This window comes from Bombina bombina, chromosome 2 (genome assembly GCF_027579735.1).
Source record: "Bombina bombina isolate aBomBom1 chromosome 2, aBomBom1.pri, whole genome shotgun sequence".
Lineage (NCBI taxonomy): Eukaryota > Metazoa > Chordata > Amphibia > Anura > Bombinatoridae > Bombina > Bombina bombina.
Window position 1 is genome coordinate 200,525,169 of NC_069500.1, and position 20,323 is coordinate 200,545,491.

At 41.1% G+C, this 20,323-nt stretch overlaps 1 protein-coding gene across 1 annotated transcript in view; it reads right to left on the reverse strand.

Annotated features, from left to right (window-relative positions):
* TNPO1 (transportin 1) overlaps nt 1-20,323 on the reverse strand; it is a 949,742-nt gene that overhangs the window by 803,463 nt on the left and 125,956 nt on the right. Inside the window, exons 5-6 of the mRNA XM_053699707.1 lie at nt 15,342-15,475; nt 14,637-14,667 (exon numbers count right to left, since the gene is read on the reverse strand). Of these exons, the coding sequence (XP_053555682.1) occupies nt 14,637-14,667; nt 15,342-15,475 (165 nt within the window). The remainder of the gene's footprint in view (nt 1-14,636; nt 14,668-15,341; nt 15,476-20,323) is intronic.

Genomic DNA, 20,323 nt, shown 5'->3' on the forward strand with positions numbered 1-20,323 from the left:
CCTGGATCGTGTCAAGGGGACCTTTCACCTCAATCAATTCAGATAAAGAGTTGCACCAATAGGTAGCGGCTCCAGCCACAGCGGCAACCGCCGCTGCTGATTGAAACAAATATTCTGTGTGCTGAAACATCTTTCTCAACAGAGTTTTTAACTTCTTGAACGAAGAACTATCCTCAAGCGGAATAGTAGTGCGTTTAGCAAGTGTGGAGATAGTGTCATCCACCTTAGGGACAGAACCTCACAACTCCAATTGAGAGTCCGGAACCGGGAATAATTTCTTAAAAGAAGGGGGAAAAGAAGAAGGGGGAAAAGAAGAAGGGGAAAAAGAAGAAGGGGAAAAAGAAGAAGGGGAAAAAGAAGAAGGGGAAAAAGAAGAAGGGGAAAAAGAAGAAGGGGAAAAAGAAGAAGGGGAAAAAGAAGAAGGGGAAAAAGAAGAAGGGGAAAAAGAAGAAGGGGAAAAAGAAGAAGGGGAAAAAGAAGAAGGGGAAAAAGAAAAAGGGGAAAAAGAAGAAGGGGAAAAAGAAGAAGGGGAAAAAGAAGAAGGGGAAAAAGAAGAAGGGGAAAAAGAAGAAGGGGAAAAAGAAGAAGGGGAAAAAGAAGAAGGGGAAAAAGAAGAAAAAGAAGAAAAAGAAGAAGGGGAAAAAGAAGAAAAAGAAGAAAAAGAAGAAGGGGAAGAAGGGGAAAAAGGGGAAAAAGAATTAGGGGAAGAAGGGGAAAAAGGGGAAAAAGAATTAGGGGAAGAAGGGGAAAAAGGGGAAAAAGAAGAAGGGGAAAAAGAAGAAGGGGAAAAAGAAGAAGGGGAAAAAGAAGAAGGGGAAAAAGAAGAAGGGGAAAAAGAAGAAGAAGGGGAAAAAGAAGAAGGGGAAAAAGAAGAAGAAGGGGGAAAAGAAGAAGGGGGAAAAGAAGAATCTAGTCTTTCATTCATTCTTAATATTGGCCATCTTTACAGGAACCGGGAAAGTCTGTGGTACAACCCTGTCCTCGTAGACCTTATCTAGTTTAAGAATACAAGGTTCCTCAGGTAATTTAGGTTCTGGAACCTCTAAGGTAGCCAACACTTCCTTTAACAGAAAGCGTAAGTGTTCAATCCTAAATCTAAAGTCTGGTTCCTCCACAGCTGGAGGCTTAGAAGCAACAGATTCCGACCCAGAAAGAGCATCCTCTGAAGTACCAGAGGTGTATTCATCATCGTATAATCTTGTATCAGATAAATCCAATAAGCTAGTAGATTACCCCTGGGAAGGATAGCAATATTTGACCTTTCGCTTAGCAAGGCGAGGAAAAGCACTGAAGGCCGCAGACACTGCCGTTAGTAGCTGTTCAGTAAAGTCTGGAGGTAAGAGGGCCCCTCCAGAAGGAGGATTATTAGTGCAATGGGAAGCTGCATGCATAATAGGAGATGACTGTAGGAAACGCACCTCACGGGACTGAGACTCCTCAGAGGTGGACGGCTCAGTGGTAAACATATTGCCTTTCTTAGATATAATTACTTTATCAAGGCATGTGGAACATAAATGAGCAGGTGGGTATACCATAGCCTCCTCACAATATAGACAGGCATTAGACTTGGGTAAAGAGGGAGTACCCTCTAACATATCAGAGTCCTCCATAGCTTGCGCCTGTAAGATGGACTATAGATAAAAATAAATGACACCTTTATACCCCCAATGGCTGGGGCACTCACCACCTCCTATGACCCAGGCCTCACAGAGAAACCGCTTTGTCTCCGGTAAACCGCACGGTCAGGAAAGAGGAAATCAGTGTGACCACACCCGGTCACATGGTGCGCCAGGCAGGACCGCCCCTGCTACAGGAAAAAGTGCGCCAAACCCAACAGGTTGCGCAGCTATCCCAAAACTAAAGTAAAACCTGTACGTTCCAACATCTGCCTGAGCCTCATCTCACACATGTCGCAGCATAAACATAATTAAGTAAATTATGTGATAAATCCCCCCTGTTCAATAATGCCCTTCCGGAGATATTAACCCCTGATTCCATACAGATAAAAGGAGTCAAACTGTGACCCTATCTTCTTGCGTTATATGTGTATAAAAATGAAACGATCTTACCGGAATCTATGCCGTGGAACAGACAGACACACAGCCTCTCAAGTTTGACAGTCTTAGTATCACTCCTGACATGGACTTGAGTGAAAGAAGCAGGCAGCCAAACTCGTCAACACAGATTGCTTAGGAGTTCTTAATAGGAGTCTCGATGGGTTCTCCCTGCATCTCCAGACCCTAACATTTCGTCAATGCTCTCACTGAGCAGCTGACAAGACTATTTAAAACTCCCATTCCGAAGGGTACTACCCTCCATAAGGAACTACTCTATCTTCTGACACTTGTCTGCCAACCTCCTGTGACGAAAGGCAAAGAATTACTGGGATATGAGGTAAGTGGGGGAGGTATTTAAGCCTTTAGCTGGGGTGTCTTTGGCTCCTCCTGGTGGCCAGGTTCTGTATTCCCACAAGTAATGAATGAAGCCGTGGACTCTCATATTAAGGAGATTCAAAATTAGAACCCATGGATACAATAATAGACTGCACTTTTTAAAAATTTCTAAGGTTGTCTTTTAATCACAAAAAAATATTTTACATTACAAAGTAACCTTAGTAGGAAGATTAAGGCAATACAATCAAATTGACTTACTAAATTGCGAAACAAAAAAATTTCTTTCCCGTAAAAAAAAAATATATATATTCTTTGCCATTTCCAATCTTTACTTACTTTGCTATTCACACAGACATCCAAACTAGTTTATTAAATCAAAGTAATACAGTCAAGCAAAAATGTCAACCCAGCAGCTTCACATATACAATAATCTCTGAATCAAGAGTAAGAGAGTGGTATAAGATTTTATTTAGTATGGGATAGTACTGCATCTAAACTCAAGTTACGCTCCTATGGCGGGAGCTATGGTAATATTGTTCATGCTATAGAAGGACCATAGCCTGAGTTTAGTTGAATTATTATCTCAAACTAAATAAGATCATATACCACTCTCTTACTCTTGATTGAGATATTATTGTATGGTAAGTGAAGCTGCTGGGTTTAAGTGTTTTTAGTTTTGGATGTGTGTTTGCTTGACTGTTACTTTGATTTAATAAACTAGTTTGGATGTCTGTATGAATGGCAAAGTAAGTAAAGATTGGAAAATGCACTGAATAATATTTTCAGGGAAAGGCAATCTTTTGCAATATAGTATAACCCATGGATATATTGGATCAATGAGTACAGGTACATTTCTAGAGCTTTAAAGAATGTAATTTCACAATTGGGAAAAAAAAAAGGACATACAAAGTACAGGAAACTATTTCAGGAGAATCAATAAAATGAAGCTGAAGATACAGCACTTTTGTAAATACCAAAACATAAAATGCATTCTTACCTGATAAATTATTTTCTTTCTTGCTAGTTAGAGCCGATAAATCTTACTTCCCATCTTACATATGGGAATACATCATCTGGCCACCAGGAAGAGGCAAAGATACCCTAAACAGAGCATCCAACTATCCATTCCACTTCCTTTACCCTGCCAGTAGCTCAGACAGGGGATAGAAAAAGTAAGAGCTAAAAAGGGAAACAGAGGTGCCGACTAGATTGCCTTCAAAAAAAATCAGGGCGGGTTCATGGACAAGAAAAAAATAAAAAAAATCAGGTAAGAATAAATTTTATTTTCTTTCTAATGGTAGTGAGTCCACAAATCATAATTATTACATATGGTAATCTATACCCAAGTTGTGGAGTCCACAAATATTATAGGGTGGGATGAATAGGTAAGTCAGCCACCAAAATTACAAGGAACACCGCCTGAAGGACCTTTCTCCCAATAGATGCCTTAGCCAAGGCAAAAACTTTGAACTTGTAAAATTGAGAAAGAATGTAGAGAAGACCAAATTGCAGCCTTGCAGGTCTGTTCCATCGAAGCCTCATTCTTGAAGGCCCAAGACGTTAACACTGAAAGGGTGAAATGCAGTAATACAAGCCGAAGACTGTTGACCCTCCAAATAAGCCATCCGAATAATACTTCTCAACCAAAAGGATAAAGAAATAGCAGTATTGGACCTTGCACTTGCCGGAGTAAAGCATGAACAGGTATGACAAGAGATGAAAATGCATAGTTGTATAAGGGAAGAACTTTAATGCTTGGACCACATCCAAGTTGTGTAATAACCTCTCCTAGAGGACACTGGATAGGACAAAGGGACGGAACAACAATTTCTTGATTAATATAAGCAGTAGAGAAATATTTCATCCGAAGTACAGCCTTATCTTGGGGAAAAACCAAGTAAGGGTGGGGGATCACACTGAAGAGCAGACAGTTCAGAAACTCTGCATGCAGAAGAAATTGCCAAAATAAAAAAAACTTTCCAAGATAGCAACTTGATTTCAAGAGAATGCATGGGCTCAAAAGGAGTGTATTTTAAAACTTTGGAACAAGATTAAGACTCTAAGGGGGAACACAAGGTTTGAAAACATGACTGATTCAAACAAGGATTGAATAGAAGGCAAATGTTCCAACTTCTTATGTAACAAAACCAAAAGACGATATCCGATTCAGAGACCATTCTCCTGAATGAAGAGTTTGTCGGCTGAAGTAATCCGCCTCCCAATTTTCTACTCCTGGAATGTAGATTGCCAATATTGGGCATTTGAGATGTTCCGCCCAGACTAGAACGCAAACTACTTACTGTATCGCTGTATAACTGCATGTTCCGTTTTGGCGATTGACATACGCCAGCGTAGTGATGTTGTCTGATTAAAATTGAAAAGACTGGCTGGAACCCAACTGTGGCCAAGACACTAAAGCACTGAAGATGGCTATGAGCTCCATAATATTTATAGGGAGAGATGCTTCCTGTGTGGACCATACCCCCTGAGGTCTCCAATCTTCCCATACTGCCCCCCAGACAGACAGAATTACATCCATGGGGATAATCTCCCAGGACGGTCAAAAGAAACTCATGCTCTTTAGATGGGATCTGGGGACATTCACGAAGAGAGAGAGCTCCTTGTGACCAGTTCCACTTGAGAGAGAACTGAGGGATCCTTGATCTTTCATTTGAGATCTCTACAATTGTGCATGCTCAAATAGCATTGCGTCTGAGGCTGCTACCATAAGACCCACTACTTCCATACAATGCACAACAGAAGGTTGAAGAGTTGATTCTCTTTAGTTTAGCTGAGGGTGGGATAGCGTTTAGGGCCGCAGACACAGCTGATTGTAGCCGAGTGGCAAAATCAGGGGAAAGGTGGTTAAGTCAGTCCGCGGAAAGGGTACAGTAGCCTGAGAACTAGGAGTCACCCGTGGGACTACTACAAGGGATCCAACTGACGAATCAAGATGACCAGATGCACTGGGGGATACTTGAGTAGTCAGAGTACAAAGGCCCCCAGAATGAGACTGAAAAACAGATGACAGACAGGAGCTGCATAATTGAGCTGGAGGACAAACCATAGTAAAAACAGAATTTATGCTTACCTGATAAATTACTTTCTCTTGCGGTGTATCCAGTCCACGGATTCATCCTTTACTTGTGGGATATTCTCATTCCCTACAGGAAGTGGCAAAAGAGAGCACACAGCAGAGCTGTCCATATAGCTCCCCCTCTAGCTCCACCCCCCACCCAGTCATTCGACCAAAGGTTAGGAAGAAAAAGGAGAAACCATAGGGTGCAGTGGTGACTGTAGTTTAAATAAAACATTTTTTACCTGACTTAAATGCCAGGGCGGGCCGTGGAATGGATACACCGCAAGAGAAAGTAATTTATCAGGTAAGTATAAATTCTGTTTTCTCTTGCAAGGTGTATCCAGTCCTCGGATTCATCCTTTACTTGTGGGATACCAATACCAAAGCTTTAGGACACGGATGAAGGGAGGGAACAAGACGGGTACATTAAACAGAAGGCACCACTGCTTGCAAAACCTTTCTCCCAAAAATAGCCTCCGAAGAAGCAAAAGTATCGAATTTGTAAAATTTGGCAAAAGTATGCAGTGAAGACCAAGTCGCTGCCTTACAAATCTGTTCAACAGAAGCCTCATTTTTGAAAGCCCATGTGGAAGCCACTGCTCTGGTAGAATGAGCAGTAATTCTTTCAGGAGGCTGCTGGCCAGCAGTCTCATAGGCCAAACGGATGATGCTTTTCAGCCAAAAAGAAAGAGGTAGCAGTCGCTTTCTGACCTCTCCTCTTACCAGAATAGATAACAGACAAAGATGTTTGTCTGAAATCCTTAGTTGCTTGTAAATAGAACTTTAAAGCACAAACTACATCAAGATTGTGTAATAGACGTTCCTTCTTCGATGATGGATTAGGACACAGAGAAGGAACAACTATTTCCTGGTTAATATTCTTGTTAGAAACAACTTTAGGAAGAAAACCAGGCTTGGTACGCAAAACTACCTTATCTGCGTGGAACACCAGGTAAGGTGAATCACACTGTAAGGCAGATAATTCTGAAACTCTTCGAGCAGAAGAGATAGCTATCAAAAACAAAACTTTCCAAGATAACAACTTAATGTCTATGGAACCCCTTGAAGAACTGAAAGAACTAGATTCAAACTCCATGGCGGAGCCACGGGTTTATAGACAGGCTTGATTCTGACTAAAGCCTGAGCAAATGCTTGAACGTCTGGTACCTCTGCCAGACGCTTGTGTAAAAGGATAGACAAAGCAGATATTTGTCCTTTTAAAGAACTAGCTGACAATCCTTTCTCCAATCCTTCTTGGAGAAAGGACAATATCCTGGGAATCCTAATCTTACTCCATGAGTAACCCTTGGATTCACACCAACAAAGATATTTCTGCCATATCTTATGGTAGATTTTCCTGGCGACAGGCTTTCTAGCCTGAATCAGAGTATCTATAACTGACTCAGAGAACCCACGCTTTGATAGAATTAAGCGTTCAATCTCCAAGCAGTCAGACGTAGAGAAACTAAATTTGGATGCTTGAACGGACCCTGTATCAGAAGATCCTGCCTCATTGGCAATGTCCATGGTGGGACAGATGACAAGTCCACTAGGTCTGCATAACAAGACCTGCGTGGCCACGCAGGCGCTATCAGAATCACCGAAGCCTTCTCCTGCTTGATTCTGGCAACCAGACGCGGGAGGAGAGGAAACGGTGGAAAAACATAATCCAGATTGAAGGACCAAGGCGCTGCTAGAGCATCTATCAATACCGCCTTGGGATCCCGGGACCTGGACCCGTAGAGAGGAAGTTTGGTGTTCTGACGGGACGCCATCAGATCCAACTCTGGAGTGCCCCAAAGCTGAGTCAGCTGGGCAAATACCTCCGGGTGGAGTTCCCACTCCCCCGGGTGAAAAGTCTGACGACTTAGAAAATCTGCCTCCCAGTTGTCTACTCCTGGGATGTGAATTGCTGAGAGATGGCAGGAGTGATCCTCTGCCCACCTGATTATTTTGGTTACTTCTGTCATCGCTAGGGAACTCTTTGTTCCCCCCTGATGATTGACGTAAGCTACAGTCGTGATGTTGTCCGACTGAAATCTGATGAATTTGGCCGCAGCTAGCTGAGGCCATGCCTGAAGAGCGTTGAATATCGCCCTCAGTTCCAGAATGTTAATCGGGAGAAGAGTTTCTTCCCGAGACCATAAGCCTTGAGCTTTCAGGGAGTCCCAGACCGCACACCAGACTAACAGACTGGCCTCGGTCGTTACAATGATCCACTCTGGCCTGCGGAAACATATTCCCTGAGACAGGTGATCCTGAGACAACCACCAGAGAAGAGAATCTCTGGTCTCCTGGTCCAACTGAATTTGAGGAGACAAATCTGCATAATCCCCATTCCACTGTTTGAGCATGCATAGTTGCAGTGGTCTGAGGTGTATCCGAGCAAAAGGGACTATGTCCATTGCCGCTACCATTAGTCCGATTGTCTCCATGCACTGAGCTACAGATGGCCAAGGAATGGAATGAAAAGCTCGGCAAGTAGTTAACAGTTTTAACTTTGACCTCCGTCAGAAATATTTTAATTTCTAACGAGTCTATCAGTGTTCCTAGGAATGGAACTCTTGTAAGGGGGGAGAGAGAGAACTCTTTTTGACGTTCACCTTCCACCCGTGAGACCTCAGAAAGGCCAATACGATCTCTGTGTGAGACTTGGTTCTTTGGAAAGTCGACACCTGAATTAAGATGTCGTCTAGGTAAGGCGCCACTGCTATGCCCCGCGGTCTTAGAACCGCCAGGAGGGACCCTAGCACCTTTGTGAAAATTCTGGGAGCAGTGGCCAACCCGAAAGGAAGAGCCACAAACTGATAATGCTTGTCCAGAAAGGCGAACCTGAGAAACTGGTGATGATCTTTGTGGATAGGAATATGCAGATACGCATCCTTTAGATCCACGGTAGTCATATATTGACCCTTCTGGATCATTGGTAAGATTGTCCGAATGGTCTCCATCTTGAATGATGGGACTCTGAGGAATTTGTTTAGAATTTTAAGATCCAGGATTGGTCTGAAAGTTCCTTCTTTTTTGGGAACCACAAACAGGTTTGAGTAAAACCCCAGTCCTTGTTCTGCAATTGGAACTGGGTGGATCACTCCCATTGTATGTAGATCTTCTACACAGTGTAAAAACGCCTCTTTCTTTGTCTGATCTGTAGATAGACGAGAAATGTGGAACCTTCCCTTGGAGGAGAGTTCTTGAATTCTAAAAAGGTATCCCTGGGCTACAATCTCTAATGACCAAGAATCATGTACATCTCTTGCCCAGGCCTGAGCGAAGAGAGAGTCTGCCCCCTACTAGATCCGGTCCCGGATCGGGGGCTACCCCTTCATGCCGTCTTGGTGGCAGCTGCAGGCTTTCTGGCCTGTTTACCCTTATTCCAGCCCTGGTAAGGTTTCCAGGTTGCCTTGGGGTGTGAAGCGCTACCCTCTTGCTTTGCAGCCTGAGAGGATGAAGCGTGGCCGTTCCTGAAATTGCGAAAGGAACGAAAATTAGCTTTGTTCTTTGTCTTAAAGGGTTTGTCCTGAGGGAGAGCATGGCCTTTTCCCCCGGTGATATCTGAAATAATCTCTTTCAATTCAGGGCCGAAGAGGGTCTTTCCTTTGAAAGGAATGTTCAAAAGCTTGGTTTTAGATGACACATCGGCCGTCGAGGACTTTAGCCACAGCGCCCTGCGCGCCAAAATGGCGAAACCTGAATTTATTGCCGCTAACTTAGCTATTTGGAAAGCGGTGTCAGTGATAAAAGAATTAGCTAGCTTTAGAGCCTTAATTCTATCCATAATTTCCTCATATGAGGTCTCCGTCTAGAGTGAGTCTTCCAGCGCCTCAAACAAGAAAGCAGCTGCAGTAGTTACAGGAATAATGCAGGCAATAGGTTGGAGAAGAAAACCTTGTTGAACAAAAAATTTCTTAAGTAAACCCTGTAACTTCTTATCCATAGGGTCTTTAAAAGCACAACTGTCTTCAATTGGTATGGTTGTGCGTTTAGCAAGTGTAGAAACAACCCCCTCCACCTTAGGGACCGTCTGCCATGAGTCCCGCACAGAGTCAGGTATGGGAAACATTTTCTTAAAAACAGGAGGAGCAGCAGCAAAGGGAACACCTGGTCTATCCCACTCCCTAGTAACAATATCTGCAATCCTCTTAGGGACCGGAAACGTATCCATGTAAACAGGGACCTCTAGTTACTTGTCCATTTTACACAATTTCTCTGGGATCACTAAAGGGTCGCAGTCATCCAGAGTAGCTAATACCTCCATAAGCAAAACGCGGAGGTGTTCTAGTTTAAATTTAAAAGCCAATGTATCTGAAATCCCTCACTCCCACTACAGAGCGTTGTGAGGGTATATCGGATACGGCTACCAAAGCGTCAGAATGCTCAATCTGTTCTTAAAACGGAGCTATCACGCTTTGTGGGTAACACGGGCAGTTTAGATAAGAAGGCTGTAAGAGAATTATCTATGACTGCCGCTAAGTCTTGTAATGTAAAAGAGTTAGACGCACTAGAGGTACTAGGCGTCGCTTGCGCGGGCGTAACTGGTTGCGACACTTGGGGAGAGGCAGACGGGCTACCCTCGTTACCTTCAGTCTGAGAATCATCTTGGGCCACATTCTTAAGTGCAACAATATGATCTTTAAAGTGTATAGACATATCAGTACAAGTGGGACACATTCTGAGAGGGGGTTCCACCATGGCTTCTAAACACATTGAACAAGGATTTTCCTTAGTGTCAGACATGTTTAATAGACTAGTAATATACACAAGCAGGCTTGGAAATCACTTTAATCAAATAAAAAACACAATTTGAAAAAAAAACGTTACTGTGCCTTTAAGAGATAAAAAGCGCACACAATTTTACAAAACAGTGAAAAATGCAGCAATTCTCCTGAAATTTTCACAGTATGTACCTAAAGCCTTAATAAGATTGCACCACAAGTTTCAAAACGATTAACCCCTTAATGCCCAAACCGGAGCAGCCTAAAGCCAACACCCGGTTAAAAATAGTACAGCACCTTGCCACAGCCTTGCTGTGGCCCTACCTGCCCTTAGGGATCCGATTTGGGGGAATATAGCTTCTATAAGGCCCTCAAACAGCAGCAGGACCCTCCATGTGAAGCAGCATGAACTTCTCTGCAATTCTAACTGCGCATCTGAGGCACGAAATTAGGCCCCTCCCACTCTACTCCGGAGCTGTGAGGCCTAGTAAATCACTCTTAAGTGAATAAAAACCAGCCATGTGGGTAATAAAGTGACTACAAACGATATTTTTCTTAAACAATCAATTGCCCTGAGTCAGTGTCAACCAGCATAATTAGCCCCGTTATGTAAGCATTCAATTCCTTACTAAGTCTGTGAACATAGCTTACCCTCCCCTCATGGGGATATTGTCAGTCTCTTCTAGCATTATCTCAGTCTTGTCTAGAAATAAATGACTGAACATACCTCATTGCAGATTACCCTGCAAACCGTTCCCCCCAACTGAAGTTTTCTGGTACTCCTCAGTCCTGTGTGGGAACAGCAGTGGATTTTAGTTACATGCTAAAATCATTTTCCTCTCAGCAGAAATCTTCATCACTTTTCCGCTAGAGAGTAAATAGTACAAACCGGTACCATTTAAAATAAACTTTTGATTGAAGATAATAAAAACTACAATTCTAACAGCACATTCACTTTACCCTCCCGTAGAGAGGCCCTAGTGCTTAGAGCCGGCAAAGAGAATGACTGGGGGGTGGAGCTAGAGGGGGAGCTATATGGACAGCTCTGCTGTGTGCTCTCTTTGCCACTTCCTGTAGGGAATGAGAATATCCCACAAGTAAAGGATGAATACGTGGACTGGAGTGTGATTTTGCAAAAATGTATAGTTTTTGCTTATTTTAATATAACTTTGTGCTGATTTTCAGACTCCTAACCAAGCACCAACATACATACGCTTCTGTATGTATAATTCATCTTTTTATGTGCAGGGGAGGGGGGAGGTTCTACTCTCAGCCCCTTTCAGCAGGTCTCTGACTCATCAACAGTGCTAAATTGGGAGCTTCTAAGTACGTTTTTAAAAGGTTTTATATTGGATTTTTATATCAGTATTAGAGCTGCAACAACTAATTGTCATAATCGATAATCGATTATGAAAATAGTTGTCAACGAATCTCATAATCGATTAGTTGGTTTGCAATTAGTTGGTCTGTGCACAACACCAGCTGCTTCACTCCAATGAACTCCTGCATATAGTATTGTGTTTTATGGTTATGTCCTTAGCCTAAAGGATGTCTACTTTTCACTTTTTCAGGACAATATAAGTTTACAACTACCCCTGGCTTATGTGCAACCCAAATATAATAGTCATCATTTGGATTGTTTATATTAAATCTGGTGATTTGGAACTATGCTTTTCATGATATAGGGCCAAGCTTGTTGTTTACACCTTGCCCCTAGATTGATGCGAGTTATTTAAATTGTTGTGCACTATTATCTGTTTGCACAAATATTAACGTATTGCTTGCTATTGCTGATTATATGTACTGTATAAATAAATGTGTAAGGCTTTGTACTGTTATTGATATACAGTCCTTAGCGCTTTTGATTTTGTTTTTTTTATATTTTTAATAAATTGTGATAATATGTACCAGATTCAACCTTTATAAGTATATATTCGTTATTTTTAGAGCGGACTAGATATTTCCCCTAACCTTATAGCTGGTTATTTACCATTGCATATAGATATTCAAGATATTTTTATGTTAGAATTAAGTCAAGGGTTACTTTATTGAAAAGCCCCTTGCCAAAGTAGAAAACACTTAGCATTGGTGAAGAGCTAACAAAGATAAATATCCCACTTTGGTGAAATTGGCAAAACCCTACTTATACACCTCAACAGCCTTTTCTCTGCTGCAGGAAATACAGCTGCAGAGAACCAGCCTTAGCCAGAAGCATGTGGACAAGTTGAGATTTTTGCATTTTAATGCAAAGTTTCTGAAAGAGTGAATAACAGAATGTTATTAACAGTGATAGTCTAACTCTTTCTAGTTCTACCACTTTTCAAACAGTTTGTGGTTTTGTTTTGTTTAATTATAAAACTGTGCTCTGCTGCTTAAAAATTGAAGAAACAGTTGTGTTAATGTAAAGTTTTAGTCTGAAGTTTATATTTGTAACACTCATTATATGGATGTTATTTAAAACATAGAAAACTATTATTGATTCTCTTTTTATCCGATTAGTCGATTAATCGAAAAAATAATTGGCCAATTAAATTGATTATGAAAATAATCGTTAGTTGCAGCCCTAATCAGTGTCTGATATTATTCTTTATAGTAGTGACTAATACATGCAATTAAATGAAAATTGGTTTATACTGTCCCTTTAAAGGGACATAATACTCATATGCTAAATCACTTGAAATTAATGCAGTATAACTGTAAAAATCTGACAGGAAATATCTCTAGCATCTCTATGTAGAAAAGGAAGATATTTTACCTTACAACTTCCTCAGCTCAGCAGAGTAAGTTCTGTGTAAAAAAAGTTAGTTTAGCTGCTGTCCAGCTGCAGGTAAAAAAAAAAAAAATGAACAGCAGCCAATCAGCATCAACAGTGCTGAGGTCATGGACTCTTACTGTGATCTCATGAGATTTGACTCAACTCATGAGATTTCATAGTAATCATCCTTAAACTGAATAGGCAATTAAGATGTGTGCACAAAAGCTCACTCCCTTAGCTGTCCCGGGACAGACATACTGATTTGCTGCTTAGAAGTCCTTTACAATGGGATGTGGCTACCGAGGAACTTTTGAGGCAAAATATCTTTCTTTTTTACATAGAGATGTTCAGGTGATATTTTCGAGTTCGCTTTTTACAGCTATGCTTGCATCACTTTCAAGTGTTTCAACATTTGGGTATCATGGCCCTTTACATTTACAAAGCATGCATTTCCTCAGGGAAAAGGCTACTTTGATCAGCAATCCCTTCCATTATAACCCATATAGAGGTAGCCAAATTTGGTCACAGTATGGGACAGATGTGTGAGACAAACATAGTCCCTTATTGAACAGGCAATGTTAAAACAAAGCAGTGTTTAACCTACCAAATTGCTACTAACAAGGAGTAAAAAAACGTAGCTATCCTACTTTTGGAAATGGAAATGGAGAGCTCAGTTCGGAGTGCTTTGCCACCTCCTGTGATCCGAATAGACTGTGCTGCCTCTTGCAAGTGCGCTGTTGCAAGAGGCAGCACAGTCTATTCGGATCACAATATCAAGAGCGTAAAAACTCATGTCCGGTAGGAGGTGGCATGTGCTGGAATGGTCCTTTGGCATGAAAAGTTTTAACCCCAATAGCGCTGCAGGACCGCTACAACCAGAGCTGTTATTGTGGCGAAACTGCCCGTCATGCATATGATATGCAGTAGCGCCACTAATTAATCCGTCTGCCAGACCCTTTGTCCCTCACTGAATACAAGGGTAGGATGAATTATATTCTCCATAGGTGGGTGCTTTACCACTGCTACATGTTACAGAGCAGACTGCAACACACTGGCTCCCTCTCTTAGCCCTTCAGGTTAATCAAGACTCCCACACAGCCCTGTTATACACACAGAAAAAAATAAGCCCCCAAAAGAAAGGCAACTAGCCTGCAAGAGGGAGGAAGATAATAGGGACTTGCCAATCTTCTTCCATATTTTGCAGTCCTGAAAAAAAAATTATAAGTGTAACTAACACTGCAGGACTGTACAGGCCACAGGGTGAGGCACGGGAACTTCCCTACGACATCCCTGAGCAGAGGAAATCAATTCTCTACGAAGAGCTTCATATGGATAACCCAGTACACCCCTAACCCTCTCTTGAAGGAAATAATTTATTGAGAGTAACTGAAAAGCACCTCTAATCGCTGCCTGCCTCCTTGACGAGGCAAAGAACTACTGGAAGAGTAGAGAAAGTGGGAGTGATAGTTGAATGCTTTATTTGGGGTGTCTGACGACTCCTAGTGGCCAGGTGATGTTCCCATCTGTAAGAATTAGGAGATTCGTTAGCTCTCACTACCATTAGAAAGAAAAAAAGTGCAGAATAAATGTAGTGTGGCCCAAAACTGACTAAAATGTTATAGGTTTAGACCTTTAATCTGAATCTGCAAATCTGGATAGATGGAAACCAAAAAATATTCCTCATTCACATCTACCTTGGCATCAACAAACCAAATTATAGGCATTCTAAAAAGGCAGTACAGACCTATTAAAAATGTAGCACTGGCCAAAACCATACCATTATCTTGGAGAGAAAAAAACTTGCTGCTATATGACAGTAGGACAGAGTACTGCCAAACACAGCCTCAAAGGAGCACCCTTCACAAGGATTTAGGGTACCTGAGAAGTAAAAAAACCAAAAGGAGAACATATGTCCAAACAGATTAAAGGACATTTTACAGAATAAAAATCTCAATCCTGAAGAAAGGCTGGGAAAACACTGCTAGAGCATTAGGCGTTATATGCTTTACTTAGTGGGGGCGTTTTGAAGACTTCACTGAAACTTCAGAAAGGACTTACAGGCACCAGTATAAATAATGTATAAAAAAAAACAACATAACAACCATCCTCTAAACATGGCCTTAGGCTTATTCTTATATTCCTTTGAAAATCAACATTTCTTAGAGTAATTAGAGAGCCATAGTAAACACCATTGAACCACTGCTAGCTATATTATTTATATATATATATATATATATATATATATATATATATATATATATATATATATATATATATATATATATATATATATATATAGTTGGCTATACCCCATTTAGACTTTGCATTTCAATCTATTTGAGTTTTTAGAGGACATCTATGCAAGAGTACAAATACATAACAAAACTAGAGAAATTTACCTTATTTTTGGACTACTGTGTTTGAAGAATTGTAGAAACTTCGGTATCATGACATTCAGTGGTCTTTCTAAAACATCACTGTCTAAAATTTCAGTAGAATCCTCACATATTTTCTGAAGGGCTCCAAAGGCTCCCTGAGGAAGGGGAAGAAAGAGAGAAAGCTTAAATCTAGAAAAAAAAATGTAAGACCAAAAAATTATCTAGAAAATACAAGTCACAATTTCACACATCTTTTTTGAAACTGCATACATTCAGATTTTACACACAAATCAAATAAATTCCTATTTAGAGGCTATGAAATATGAAGCTATTGGACAGATCCTCTTATTAAGCAAAAGCAATTTTAAGCAACTTTCTAATTTACTCCTAATATCAAATTTCTTCATTCTCTTGGTATCTTTATTTGAAAAGCAAGATTGTAAGTTTAGGTGCCGGCCCATTTTTGTGTTGTTCTTGCTGATTAATTCACCCACCAATAAACAAGTGCTGTCCAGGGTCCTAAACCAAAAATTGTCTGGCTCCTTAGCTCAGATGCCTTTTTCAAATAAAGGTAGCAAGAGAATGAAGAAAAAATAATAGGAGTAACATAGAAAGTTGCTTAAAATTGTAGCTTATCTCAATCGCAAAGGGAAAAAAAATTAGTTTCAGTATCCCTTTAACTTCTATGTTGAAATATTTAGAATTACAATTAGTGCAAGAAACCAAAAACTGTTTCACAAATTAAAAATGTAAATGATTCAGTGAAGATTGGTAAATGGCCTAATGTTTCAGGGAGTTGACTGAAATCCCCAATCCCCAGAAGTGTGTTACTCATCCTCTTGCTCTACTACATTTCCCTAACTTATTGCCAATTTCAGTTAGACCGTCAGGTTAACAACAGACTTGGCATTAACCACACTCAATATCAGGATGTGCCTTAATATGTCTTCATTTTTATTTTTATTAATAAATGTTATTTTTGGGGGGGGGATACAACATTTTCTCTCATTATTGTATTGAACTTGGGTACAGACATCAAAGCGTTCACAGTACATAGAGAGAACCACAATTTCTTGATTGATACTATCCATAGAAACAAGTTTTGGAAGAATAGCTAGTTCAAAGAAATAGTCAGGAGAAAATCTTCCAGGGTAACAGCTGAAGGTCTAAATCATGCAAAGGTTCAAATGGAGGATTGAAGGATCCTTAAAAACATAATTTATGCTTACTTGAACAATTATTTTCCTTTCTTGGCAGTAAGTAGACGAAATCCATTCATAACCTATGGGAAATACTTCATCTGGTCACCAGGAGGCACCCAAACTGAGCATTTAATATCCCTCCCACTTCTACTGTCTCAGTAGCTGAAGCCGAGGATCTGGGTAGTTTGGCATTGAGATGTGAAGCCATCATATCTATCTGTGGACACTCCCTCCTGCGGGTGATCTCGCAAAACGTCTTGTGGTTTGGCGATAATTCAATAGAGTGTCTGCTCAGAAAATCTGCTTCCCAATTGTACACACATGGGATGTGAATGGCTGATATTTGGCATTGGTGTGACTCTGCACACTGAAGGATACGAGACACTTCCCGCATTGGCAGAGAACTGAGTTCCGCCCTTGTGATTGACCTAGACCACTGGGTGGTTGTCCAATTGAAATAGAATATAATGGACAGAACGCAACTGGCTTCACAACTGGAGGGTGTTAAAGATGGCTCTCCGTTTCAGGAATCGATTCCTCTGGTCACCACACAACACCCCAGCCTGTCAATCTCACATCTGTTAAAATCTCTCAGGATATTCTACTAGGAAAGAGACTGCATGCAAAGATATTACCTGAGACATGTCTAAATTATTTTTATTCCACTGGCTGAGCATGCATAACTGTAGGAGGTCTTAGATGAAAGTGAGCAAAAGTAATAACATCCAAATCTGCTACCATACGACCTACCAGTTCAATGCATTGAGCCACCGAAGGCCAATGAGTGGACTGAAGCAGATGGCAGGCAGGTTGAAGCTTCTCCCTGCATTAATCTGTGAGATACACATGCTGATAGCATCTATGATCATCCCCAGAAAGTTCACAGTCTAGTAAGGGGAAATAACTTTTTTCAAAATTTATTTCCAGCCATGTGTTCGAGAAAAACAGTAACTTCTGTGTGTAAGATGTCGCTAAATATAAAGATGGGGCCTGAACCAAGATGTCTCAAAAGCATGGCACAACACCATTCCCTTGTAGTCTACCACAAGCAGGGCCCCTAGCAGTATTATAAAGATCCGGGGGGCCGTAGCTAAACCAAAAGGAAGAGCTATGAATAGGAAGAGCTATGAATATTCTGCACCCCACTTGACCTGAGACCAGGTCGGGGGCTGACCCTTCATGTGGACTATCTGGGGTTGATTTATTGGGCCATTTGCTCTCATTCCACGACGGGTTGGGCTTCCAGGTACTCCTGGGTGTTTGACAGATTTGTTTGTAGGAGTATTCCTTTGCATCCTGTGCTGACGAAAGGGGCAAAAACGTCCCATAAGACGTCCCTTAGTTCTAGATTTCTTGTCCTGAGGTAGAAAAGCACCCTTACCTTCAGTGACAGTAGATATGATGGAATCTAAGCCTGGCTCAAATAAAGATTTTCCCTTAAAGGCCAAAGAAATTAACCTAGATTTGGAAACCATGACCGATGACCAGGACTTTAGCCAGAGAGCCCTCCTGGATAACACAGCGAACCCAGAGTTCTTGAGACGGATAATTTGAATAATGGCATCACAAATGAAGGAATTGGCATGAGTTATTGGATATCCTCCAAAGGGGATTCTACTGAAATCAGATACGATAAGTCACAGCAATACCTACTGCAGGTTGGAAGAGCAAACCTCCATGGAGAAAGACCTCTCAGGTATCCCTCTAGCTTCCTATCCACAGAGCCACCGGGCTTTTCCCACTTATTTGTTATAATGTCCACCACTAAAGAAGTTAATGAAAACACTAAAGGGGTTTTTAACTTGGGTCTAAACAGCATATCTAATTTATGTACCTGCTTTTCTTCTGAGGGTTTAGACTCAGGCATGCCCAGTGTGCGCAAAATATCTTAGGTGTTCAATCTTAAACCTAAAATTAAGATCTTCAGGCTCTTTCCAATTCATCTGAAGAATCAGGATGACATTTCTCCTTCCAAGTTAACCAAAGAATCGTTAACTTCAGGAAACTGTATATGACTCGCTACAGCCGATTCAACTGAAATGCTGGTTTTAGATTTAGAGGAACAGTGTTTAACCTTCCCTGCAAATAGTATAGCACTCAGGGCAGCAGAAACCGCAGATTGTAATTGGGCTGCAAAATCATAGGGAAAGGGTCAGTTACCAGGATGTGGTTGAGAAAGTGTCGCAGAGGACAGCTTGTGTTGGAGTAGGAGCCACCGTTTGTGGCTATATTACTGGCATGTATGGAAATATTGCCATCTTTGAGTCCGCAGAATGCCCATAATTAACCTGGCCCCCAGAATGACTGCAAAACAGATGTAAGGCAAGCTCTGCATAATTGAAAAGGGGGAACACAGTATGCAACTTACATAGCATGCATGCATTTGATTCAAATTCTGCAATAGGGCAATTTTCCTCTTGAGTAAGAGGTAACATGGAATCATTCATCTTACTTATTGTGATAAAATAAGGCTACCAATATTTTAGTAGAACAATCCCTTACCAGGGCTTGAACCCAGGCCTTGAGTTATAAAGCTACTAGACAATTAAAGTACAAAATCCACTGATAAAAAACAGAATTTATGCTTACCTGATAAATTTCTCTCTTGTGATGTATCGAGTCCACAGATTCATCCATACTTGTGAGATATTCTCCTTCCTTACAGGAAGTGGCAAAGAGAGCACCCACAGCATAGCTGTCTATATAGCTCCTCCCTTAGCTCCACCCCCCAGTCATTCGACCGAAGGCTAGGAAGAAAAAGGAGAAACTATAGGGTGCAGAGGTGACTGAAGTTTTTTTAAATAAAAATATACTACCTGTCTTAAATAAACAGGGCGGGCCGTGGACTCTATACATCACAAGAGAAAGAAATTTATCAGGTAAGCATAAATTCTGTTTTCTCTTGTAAGATGTATCGAGTCCACGGATTCATCCATACTTGTGGGATACCAATACCAAAGCTTTAGGACACGGATGAAGGAAGGGACAAGACAGGAACCTTAAACGGAAGGCACCACTGCTTGTAGAACCTTTCTCCCAAAAATAGCATCCGAAGAAGCAAAAGTATCGAATTTGGAAAAAGTATGAAGTGAAGACCAAGTCGCCGCCTTACAAATCTGTTCAACAGAAGCCTCATTTTTAAAAGCCCATGTGGAAGCCACTGCTCTAGTAGAATGAGCAGTAATTCTTTCAGGAGGCTGCTGGCCAGCAGTCTCATAAGCCAAACGGATGATGCTTTTCAGCCAAAAAGAAAGAGGTAGCAGTAGCCTTTTGACCTCTCCGCTTACCAGAATAAACAACAAACAATGAAGATGTTTGACGGAAATCCTTAGTTGCTTGTAAGTAGAACTTTAAAGCACGAACCACATCAAGATTGTGCAACAGACGTTCCTTCTTTGATGAAGGATTAGGACACAGTAAAGGAACAACAATTTCCTGATTGATATTCCTATTAGAAACAACCTTAGGAAGGAATCCAGGTTTGGTACGCAAAACCACCTTATCTGCATGGAAAACAAGGTAAGGTGAGTCACACTGTAAAGCAGATAACTCAGAAACTCTTCGAGACGAAGAGATAGCTACTAAAAACAAAACTTTCAAAAATAGAAGCTTAATATCTATGGAATGCATAGGTTCAAACGGAACCCCTTGAAGAACTTTAAGAACTAAGTTTAGGCTCCATGGTGGAGCAATGGGTTTAAATACAGGCTTGATCCTGACTAAAGCCTGACTAAACGCTTGAACTTCTGGGACATCTGCCAGACGTTTGTGTAAAAGAATAGACAAAGCAGATATTTGTCC